An 11,231-nucleotide genomic window follows, 5' to 3' on the forward strand; every position below is an offset into this window, starting at 1 on the left:
CGGTCGTCGACGTCACAGTGACGGCCGGGCATGCAGCGTTGCATGTTTCAGAGTCTAACTCTAACTAAGTAACACACCCGCAACAATAAAAATGGGCAACAGTGATAAGTTGAGCAACATGACCTGACTGAAAGCTCCAACATCTTTTTTCCTGCAAGAAAAAAAGAGCAAACAAAGAAACTACGAGAGGAGACGGCCGGTCGCTGCGGTAAGTTTAAATGAGTCTTTATAATTAAGTCCACATGCTTCAAACCCGTGATACTACGGTTAATGCGCCCAGAAATCGGCCGATGTGTTTAATATGTACATGTTTACCGTGACAAAGCAAATTTGAAAGCTCAGGGGCTGGAAAACGAAAATTCTGAAAAATCACTGCTTTCACAATGGGAGTCTTGTATAAGTCATTTAGACGACATACAGGAACATAAAGGTTGTTTGTGATACTAAACGGCGATTTTAGACTGATATCACCTTAATTAATATAATATCTAATCTACATATTATTCTCATTGGGTTTAATGGTGCATTTGTGTTGCTTTACAGCATGTTTTCTTTAATACTCCCTTGAAATTCCTGTAGAAACATGAACATTTCTATGGAAGTTTGCTGTTGTATTCATGTATCATTGTAATACTCCCACATGGACCTGTCTCACAATAACATTTGTGTAACATTTTCCATAGTGTGTATCGTATGATCAGTAGTATGAGTAGCAGTAGTTTCCAGTCACAGTTGTATTGTGTTGTAAGCAGCACTTGTCGGATGAGCTGGTGGAATAATTCCGCTTCATGAGCAAACCAACATGGAATGTATTTCCCTAAAATATTTATGCGTTCCCTCCTCCTGTCTTTATCTCCTTCCTTCCTCCATATCTGCTTCCTACATTCTGTCTCTATAATTCCCCCCCCCCCCCCCCCCACACACTTTCTTTCTTTTTTCCTTTTTTCTTTCATTCTGTCTCTCTCCTTCTTCCCTTATTCAGAGGATGAGTAAAAGCTTTAGCTAAAACTTCTCATTCATTCTACCACTGTTTCTTTTGTTATTTTATCTCCGCCTCTTTCACACACTAACATTTTCAGAATGGGAAACAGTGTGGGAGGAAAAAAAATGTTTTTGTTTTTTTCCATTCATTCTCTAGCTGGGATCATTTCTAGCCTTCTCTGAGTTAGACACTGTGTTGTTCTAACCTAAACAGTTGGCTTTACTTTAACTGCTCTCTCGGACTGGTCCACTGCTCTTGTTCAGTGCCTTGCTCAAAAGTATTAGTTGAATGAAGAGAGCATTCCTCATTTAGCTTTTCCAGTCAGTCTGTGGATTAAAACCAGCAACATTTGAAAAAATCAAAGGAAAGGAGAGTTTGATTTCAAGGTTATGTTTCAAAATACAGCTGGATGATAATTCATTGTAATAGTTCATTTTCTGTCATTATTGTACTCTTCCTGATATTGTTGTTCTCATGTCTAAATGAATGAGAGTTGAGAACTTTTAAAAACGTTAAACAGGATTGGTTAAAACACTAAAACTTTGTCTGAATTCCTCATCTCTCTTCAAAATGCCAGCCTTGTTTTTATTGTTCTCCACCAGTTTGGGGAAGTTTTATGCAGTGAGATATACTGTATAAGACTGTCTTCTTACTGTACCTGCTCTGCTCACCTTCACGCTTACAGTGTAGTTACATAATCTTGCACGGTCTCCTCAGGGTTAAATGTGTTCTGCCAGACCTGTTTCTCTGACACTGGAAACCTTTGGAATCTGTCAATGTCATCAATTCAATGAGAAACACAGAAAAGCAGCCATGACAGTCCTCACTGTGTCCATTAGATGGCGCCCTGCTCCAGCACTGAGTTGCCTCCATCTGCACTTATCATTCATCACCATCTGAAACTGTTTGATCTGCAAACATTTGCAGAGCCACTGCCTAAATCTGCTTTTGTCTGTCTGCATGGTTCACTGGTAATTTGACAGAAAAGAAGCATTTATCATGTTGCTTCCCCAGAAATCACTGGTGAGACGGAGTGGCAGCTTTTATTAGCAGGTGACTGAAAGTCAGACTTTGTCAGTTTTCACGTTTGTCACAGCAGCAGTTTTTTTTTTTCTTTTCTGTTTTGTGTAATTACCATCTTTGAATGCTGGTTGAGGCTGTACGGTGCAGAAATGTTGTCATTTGTCAGAACTGCTGTGTTTGATAAAAGCAGAGTTGCTGGTTTGAAACTGAAGAACTGAGGGAAGAGCAGAGATGAGATGACACTGTGCTGATCCAGTTGAAGAAATCAGTCTGCAGCAGAGAGCAAAACAGAAGAGAAAACATAGAAACAGAGTAGAAACAAACCTAAATGTCGATGGATTATGACGATGGCTCGCTCCTGTCCCCCAGTGATTGCAGTCACTGTATCCTATTTGCATGAGTTTGGCCTCTCAGTGAGTAACAGTAAGTCACTGTTTGAGTTGGAAACCAATACGTGGGTTTAGCTAAGCTCCTTCCTGTATAACAAGGGAGTAAAATACAAAGAAATTTGGCTCCAGTGAATTCAAACACCTCTCTCCAAAATCTAAATTCTATCTCATGGAGTATTTTATTTCTATCCATTTATACCATTTGTCAGATTAATGCTTATCTGTCACGTCATTATTCAAGTACAGTGTGTAATAAAATGCTACACAGCTGTGGTCCAAGACTGTGTAATTGAAATTAGCAAATTAGTAAAAACTTGTATGTGCAAAGAAATGACATCATGTGTACATGTAGTGGAGTAAAAGTACAATATTTGCCTCTGAGATGTAGTGGAGTAGAAGTATAAAGTTGCATAAAATTGTACTATTGTACTTGTCTACGTGTAGTTCCACTCCACCACTGGAGGGGGTTGGAGTGTGACGCACGTTGTCCCTCTCGTTGCAGTGAAGCTCTTTAATGTTGCACAGACTCTTTAGCCTTATCAGCTTAAATTTTAACAAGCCTATCTGCTGTGCGTCATCACAGTGACAGGCATCACAAGACGTCTTGGTGGTTCACTTTATGATGGTTGGCTGTAGAACTAAAGACAAAGACCTGCTGCTGAGATAGTTAATCATTACAAACCTACAGTACACACACTGTGAGCTTTTGTTGCAGCGCAACACGCTATGCGTTACATATCATACTGCCAGTCACTGTTTAAAAGATGGTGAAATTGAAAGCATTTTCACTTTTAAATTCACTGTCTCTGCCCTAAAATGTGAAATATTTGCACTGAATATATTTTAGTGAACAGAGAAATACTTTTGATTAATTCATTAGTTGAAAAGAATCCAGATTTTTGTCACTGTAAACAGCTATAGAAGAAAATATGCTGCGTATTTGTCTTTGAACTGAGCGCTGTTTGCGTGTATTATCACAAAGACTTAAGTGGTTGACCTTCCTAATGCACCTGCCTGTAATAAAGCACTAATTAGAAGACTCATTAGTATCCGAGAGCTTGCCAGTTTGGTCCTTAAATAGACCTTTCTCACAGCAGGTAAGTTGTCATTGCAGAAAAAGCACACATGCCTCGAACAACATCAATCAGGGCTCCTTGGTGGAGCAGGAAACTCTTCACCGTTAGCTATAAATGTCAGCTCACGGCAAAGAAAAGACCGACTGTTGTTGCTCTGAGAAGGGAAAGATTGCCTTACAGACAAACTGACCAAAGTTTCAGAGTGCTGCAGCTGACACTGTCAGAAAGGCATCTTGAAACTGGGAGCTGCGATCAAAAAAGGTCTGGCAGAAGTGGAGTCGTGGAGCGTGTCAGGGGTTGAAAGCAAGAAATCTGAGCTTTTTTTTTGTTAGAGGCAAAAGAAATAGAGAATACAGCAATACAACTCGTAGACTAATGAGGAAGGATTCGTATACGAGAGAGAGAGTTCATGCTTCTGGCAAGGCTGCAAACAGTCCTCTGTTACATTTCAATAAGAGGACTTGTGATAAAGATGCAGGGTGAGGGGTGCCAGTTTAGGCTGAATCATGAGACTGAAACATCAACAACTACGTTTGAAATTGTCTGGTCTTTTATAAAGAGTTGACAGTACGGGCCAAGAACTTTGGGGGAAAATATAGCTATGAGGTGCATTTTGGTAAGAATAGTCCAATCACAGAGCTTGAAATTCTGTTTCGTGTTGGAGCTAAAGATGACGCTTTTAGAAAACTGAAACCAAATTCTGCAGCTGAAAAGAATTTGCTTTTGGATTCGGGGAATTTTTGGATTCACCCAGCATCTGTGGCTCTGTGTTTTGTTCACAATTTGAAACAATGAACAAAGCGTTTTGTCTTCACTAGCGCTTTGATTTGAGCCTCTGACTGGCAGCCTCTCCACTGCAATAGTAATTGAGACTCATGGGTTTTGTAGTGTTTAGACCCGTCAGCCGTGCTGAACGGACAGACGAGACATGCTTTCCTAGAAACAGTCAGCAAGAACAATACTAGGACCCTGAAACTGAAGCCACTAAATGGAATTCAGCCCTCATTCATTTTATTACTTACACTTGTGCTTTCCCTATTAGGACATTTCACATTGTCTGCAGGGAAAAGGTTGATAAAAAATGTTTTATTGTGCATTACATTACAAGTGTGAATAATGACAATAATTCAGTTAACTGCAGCAGCTCAAGAGAAAATAACATTCAAAAATACTTTCTGTGGTAAAGAAATACTTAGAAAATACCACAATTTCCACCTGGAACATATTCCTTTCTTGCTGGGTTCCTCTGGTCGTGGCCTGAATTCACATCTGAGATATTGTGCTTCCTAACAAACAGAAAACCCAACATGAGGAACACAAACAGTTAATTCCTTGGCAGACATGAAAGTGAGCTTGTATAGCCCAAAGGCAGATTGTGTGTTTTTCCTTGTTAAATATACATTAGATCTTGGATATGACTTAAATGATAATGCCATCATTGGTGCAAACACAAAACTGTGACACACACGACTAGTTTCCTGTTGAGCGTTCTGATTAACAGGCTGTTGTGGCCTGGATGCAGTTTATTTCTGTGCTTTCCCGTCACTTTCATTTGTATGATTGTGCATGTAGACACCACACCCTTGTTACATTTAATGGGTAATTCCACATTTCACTCACAAAAAGCCTTGAATGTGCAGGCTGGGATCTGCCTCCAGTATGTGAACAGCAGGTCTTGTTTACTGTTGGGTTTGGTGAGCAGCGCGGGCTGCTGTTTGTCCATGTTTTCTTCAGGAGGCAGCAGCAAAGTGATGAGCAGCAAAGGCCCGTGTGCTGACTGTTCATGGTGTAAGGAAACGACAAAAACGTCACACGGCTTTAATAAAACTGATAAACCTGCCGTGATGTGATTTTGTTTGTGAGGATAAAGCAGCCAAGATGAAGAGCACCTTCTGTAATGTAGGCAGGGACTAAAATGTGGCAAGAGATTTCAGGAAACAGCTCATCTGCTCATATCACAAGTCTGAGACTAGAGAGGTCAGACGAATCAAATTCTGTCGACTCGAGACTAAAACTCTGTATTCACGCAAAGGAACAAGTTTACTGTGTATATGCACTCTAACATGAGATCTATACAGTTGTGTGTATATGTGGATCTGTTTCAAAAGTCAAATGAGAAATAACATAGTGTATATAATAAATTGTCTGCAGGTACAGAAGCCTGTTTTCCATCCACACGTTTTACACTAAATGGGTTGAGAGACGCAGATCAACTGTTTGTGATTAGACAGCTGCTGGTAGTGTTTTTTCCATTTACCATCGTCAAAAGAGTCAAATAAAATAAAAGCTGTCTAATATCACTGATAAAAGTATTATTCTTTCTTCATTTCTGCATCACACAAAACACTGCTGAAAGTATTCACCTAACGTCCACCTTTACTCCTGACCTGATTACTTCAGCCTCTGGAGAGCTTCTCCAGAGTGATGCTGCATTGATGCTGCATTCGACTGCATTAGTTTTAGTGTATCTGATGAACTGGCGGCTGTGCTTATGTTCTCATTGAAAGATACTTGAAAGAATACTGTTGCATTCTACAATAGATGCCATCCTTCAGCTTATTTTTTACCTAAACTTCACCCTCTCAGCCTCTGCTCACTCCTGAAATGTTTATGATTATTTATTATTATTCAGTATTTATTTTAGAGACAAAATGATCAATCACCTAATCGAGAAAGTAATCAGTTGCAGCCCTGATGTTGAGGAATGTCCGCTGTGTGTTAAAGGGTTAAACTGTGTAAAAGCATGATTGATCGTCACATTAAAATCACAGCTCTTAAATGAAACATGAAGACGGTGGAAGTATAAATCTGAAGATGTCTGATAGCTTGATATAGCTGACCGTTTGGAGGCTGAACATGAATAAAACATTTGTTGTGAATGTTTCTGTGTTGTGTGTTATTGTGTTTTGAAGAAAAACAAAGTGACTGGTAGATTGAATTGAGTAGTTATGGCCTGAAGGGAAGTTTAATAATTCATGACTTTCATCAACTTCGGTTGACTGACAGCAGGAATAAGAACTGATAAACTGACTCCTTGCACACAAGTCTCTGGTTGAGTTCCGCATATCTCGTCTCTTTGATGTAATTGACAGAAATAAAACCAAATTTGGTCAGCAGAATACAATAATCTTATAGGGGCTGACACAGCTCTGCTCTGTGTAAACTTTCATGAGTGCCACTAAAGCACTCAGGAGCTCCTCTGTCATCAGGGTTGTCTCGACTTGGGCTTGAGACTTCACCTTTTTCACACAAAGCCTGCATTACAGACTGGAGGTGGCATTTTAGACCCAGTGTCGTCTAATAAAAGACTTCAGACTGAGTTGCACTATGGGAAGTGTAGGATTTAGTGTTATTTGTGCTCGACTTGTGCAGTAAGTAAGTTTCCTTGTGCAAGACACTGAACCGTGTGTGTGTGTGTGTGTGTGTGTGTGTGTGTGTGTGTGTGTGTGTGTGTGTGTGTGTGTGTGTGTGTGTGTGTGTGTGTGAGTGAGTGTGTGAGTGAGTGTGTGAGTGTGTTATTTAATTTTGTTTAATTTGCTTTGTTAACTGTTCAGTTGTCTGAGGATCTCTGTCCTGTTCCTAAAAAACCTTTTGTGTTTCCAGTGTCAACTTTTCATCAGCTAAGAAAAACAGCAGCGTGTAACCGCAACGTTTGTCAGATATTCCAGATGCTTTTTTAATGCTTCATTTAGCCTGAGAAGTAACATTTACTAAACCTGTGAGTGAACATTTAATTATGCAGTTTATTTGAAAAAGTCAGAACTTTAGAGATAAACAGTTTTCACTGAACATCGACTCTGCTGACCAGGAATATAATCCTGGAGGGGAAATACAGGATTGTTGTAACATGGATTGTTCCTCAGTGTCCTTAATGTGACCTACATGCCTGAATCTAAGGCACTGTGAACCACTTTGTGCCGATCTCAGGTTAAAAGCACAATGTAATTGCAGCTTTATAATTTCTTGTCCCTGATATGAACTTTTCTGGCTGGACAGAGAGTCTCTTTAGCCTTTGTGATGCCTCTGACTCTCACAGATAGATCCGCCATCACTGAGCACATGGTAATGACAGGTGGTGTTGATGAGTCATATGAATCATTCGTAGATGAGAGTCCTCATTAATGTGTAGTTTTTAAAGACCACTTACAGTTTCATTTTTCTTCTCTACATGTATTAGACATACATGTTCCCATACTGCTTATTTTGTACTTTTCTCATGTTAAATGTGTTTGATGAGAGCAAACCATAACTTGGTGAAAGTCAAGCCTTAAAGTGATTCAGGTTTTCAGGAAAATGAATTTCGAAAGGCAGAAATGAAGTGGTGAATGATTCATTTGCCAGTGATCAATACCAGACAGTTTCTGTTCATCTTTAAAGTGGTATGTGTTTTGACAAAACTGCAGTACTAAGAGTGATGAATGTTAAATTAAAACCACCTCTGCTTTGTCTTTGTTTCAGCTGCGGTCTTGCTGCTGCAACAACTAACCAGTGGCAATGTCACGGCTCGAGGTAAATATGATTCATGGCTTCCCCTCTTAAACACACTATGGCTGACTTATGTGAAAAGGTCAATGTAAGATCCAAACCTCAGTCTAACTCTGTGCATCATGTCGTGCCTCTCTGTCTGATGACTGTGTTTGGACTCGGATTACCTCATGGTCAATTTACCTTTACTCCCAGGCTTTGTTCGCAGTTAGTGAAGACACAGTGAACATGACACAAACACACACACAGGTCCAAAAGTTACAGTGGTGTGTTCAACTTCCTGGAAAGCTTTCATGAAAACAATCTGTTTCAGTGTGCCTGCAGTGTCAATCATGGAGCACACACACCCACAGAGACATGTAGAGGGGGATCAAGAAGGAGAGGGTTGATTGGAGACTGGCTCTATTTATGGAGCGATGGTAGTCATACCCTTTGCACCCCCGCGTGTCATTATATATACAGGTGAATGTTTACAGCTTTGCATCAGAGGAACAGGCTTCCTCTGGCTGTGAAACACTCACACATGTCACTCGCACAGTGGGAAGGTTTGTCCCGCTCAGCTCCTCTCACAATTATGATGAATTGATATTAATTTTTCTAATTAGGAGAACAGTGACTCATTTGATTGCTGTCGTGAGTTCATGAAGGCTCAACGTGTCCTCACGAAATGCTCTAATCACCTCTGAATGTCACTGCACTGAGCTTATCTGGATATGTGTGTGTGTGTGTGTGTGTGTGTGTGTGTATAATGTAGTGTAGTGTAGCAATCTGTACTATGTGTGCACTGTATTTATATATAAGCGTACAGTATGCATGTACACCTGTGTTTTATGCAATATTGAATAGAGTGTATAGATGAGTGTGTCCATGCTGTGCATGACAGATGGGAGCCCAGTGGATTGTGGGATACCTGTGGTCTTAAACTTTGGATGCGTGTTAGATGGTGGTCAGAGCAGCAAGGTGTCTGAGCTGCCGCTGTTAACATTCAGCACACACACTAACACGGCCTGAGTGTTTGATGCTTCCTACTTGAATTCGGCAGAAATCCAATCAATATTAGTTTCCTTTTTTTTTTACTTTTTTACTTGACGAGGACGTCTGATTATAGAGGGAAAAAAACAAACTGTGGGGAGCAGGCAGGCTTCAGCTATTAGCCCCACTGGTAACACACAACATACAGATCCTGACATCCATCAGGTTGGTTATTCTGAGCAGAAAAGGCTGAATTATGAAAGCCATTTTCTGTATATCTTCAAGAAAATTATTAGAATTAGTGGAAGGTGTCAAGGATCTTTTTAGTGACAGAAGAGCTTTGATTAACTGCAGTTGAGGGCAAATTGCCACATTTACACAATAGGATAATCAACTGATTGGCAAAAATGATTCCCAGAAAGAGAGAATGAGAGAGAGCAAGAGAGAGAATTAGAGAGGGAGACGGTATCAGCAGAGCTCAGATGTCCAAGATGGAAAAAATAAATGAATAAAGATAAAATTGCGATGAATGAAAGAAAATGAAGACATGCTAGAGAAGCTACATCTGAACTAAAACTGTGTCGGATTGTTCCACTTGGATTGTTTTCCCACCTGGACAGAGCATAATTTTAATGCTGCCATCACGTCATCAATGCTGTGATGACGGAATGGCAGCAGTGTGTTTCCATATGACAATGATAAATAAGGATGATTATCTTAATCTCAAGATCTAGCTGAAAGTCTTGTTTTTGCTGACCTCCAGCAGCTCAGCTTCTCACCTTGCGGCAGGGATGTGGAGGTGTGCTGCAGAACGTGCCGTGACATCACTGTCAGGTGTTGTTACAAGTACAGTGAATCCAATATGACACTTGATCAGGAGCCCTTGGCATCACTTTGTAAGACACTGCGTACCCCTTTGGCATCATACTGTGATAGATTTCTGTAGACAGCCCGTTCTCACTCCCAATGCATCAAACAAGGTTGTACAAAGAGAAAAGTCTGCATTTGGAGAAAGGTGGGCTGGTTGAATGGCACAAGAACAGGACTTTCACCTGTGAAGTGAAGTGATCTAAGTAACTTATACTTGCTTATCAATGTGTTAGCATTGGCTGACATTAGCATTTAGCACCACAGTGTGCACATACAGCCTCATAGTGCTGTGAGTATTGCTTCTGGCGTGTGCTGGAATTTTTGTGCTTATAATGCAAATACTGTAGATGCTGCAATAATGTGTATGTGACATAAGTAGTCAGAGCAGTGGGACAGGGCTTAGCAGTCCGGTTAGCAATGATAAATATGCAACATACAGTTAGCAACGTATGGTTATACTTTAAAAATGTTTTCCCTTTTCAAAAAACATTGTGAAACTGTGACAGTTTGGTTAGATTTAGGCACCAAAACTATTTGGTTATGTTTAAGAAAACATCATGGCTTGGCTTAAAATAAATACCTAAGTTATATATGTTACCTAACGTACATTAAATTTTACCACGCTTACTGTCTTAGTTTAGTTTGTTAGCATGCCAGATTTTGCTAATTAGCATTTAACACAGAGCACAGCTGAGGTTGATGGGAATGTCATCAAAGTAAATGAATGTCAGCAAAGAACTGGACAAATTAAAAATTTGACCTAATAATGGCACAATAGTAAAAATCATAAAAGGAGAAAGCAGTCATAGAAGAGGCATCGAGACTATTTTTACTCACACCGGAATCAAATGCTGCTGCAGCATACTTATAAGGTTTGAGTAATGACTATGTTATTGATGTTTCTGTTCCATTACACATTTATCTTGAACACTGGTACAGCCGAGGTTTGGGCTTTCACTCTGTGTGACCACTGTGTCCTGGTTCACTGTGTGAGAAAGCACTGACACAGCGCCATACTGCTGATTAATGGAGAAACATGGCGAGGACCAGTCCCGTCAGCTCATTGCTTTTTAGAGGCCCACCATCCCATCTGATCACACACCAGCCTGCCTCCATCTCATTCTCACTCTCTGTGTGTGGCATGGCTGGAGATCAGCCAGGTGAGAACACAGCCAGCTGCTTCCTCTCTGCTGCTGTTTGGCTGAAGGAAAATGTGTCATCCAGCTAAAGAAATCAGCGACGTGTTGAAGCAAAGCAGGACAGTGCTGCTGTAAATGACGTTATCTCAGGCTGTTGTCAGTGTCATGTCTATTTAATTATTTCACTGTTGGTCAATGTTTGATATCTCCGTTTTTATCACATATTCTGTGTATGATGCTATCTAAATTTGTTTTTGTTTTATTTCTCTGTGATTCACTATCCTTGCACCTATAT

At 40.2% G+C, this 11,231-nt stretch overlaps 1 protein-coding gene across 1 annotated transcript in view; it reads left to right on the plus strand.

Moving 5' to 3' along the window:
• Nucleotides 1–7,930: 7,930 nt before the first annotated feature.
• Nucleotides 7,931–11,231, plus strand: part of pde4cb (phosphodiesterase 4C, cAMP-specific b) — a 78,775-nt gene continuing 75,474 nt past the window's right edge. The window contains exon 1 of the mRNA XM_076724938.1: nt 7,931–7,979. Within this exon, the coding sequence (XP_076581053.1) occupies nt 7,965–7,979 (15 nt within the window). The 5' untranslated portion in view covers nt 7,931–7,964. The remainder of the gene's footprint in view (nt 7,980–11,231) is intronic.

Source organism: Chaetodon auriga, chromosome 3 (genome assembly GCF_051107435.1).
Source record: "Chaetodon auriga isolate fChaAug3 chromosome 3, fChaAug3.hap1, whole genome shotgun sequence".
NCBI lineage: Eukaryota > Metazoa > Chordata > Actinopteri > Chaetodontiformes > Chaetodontidae > Chaetodon > Chaetodon auriga.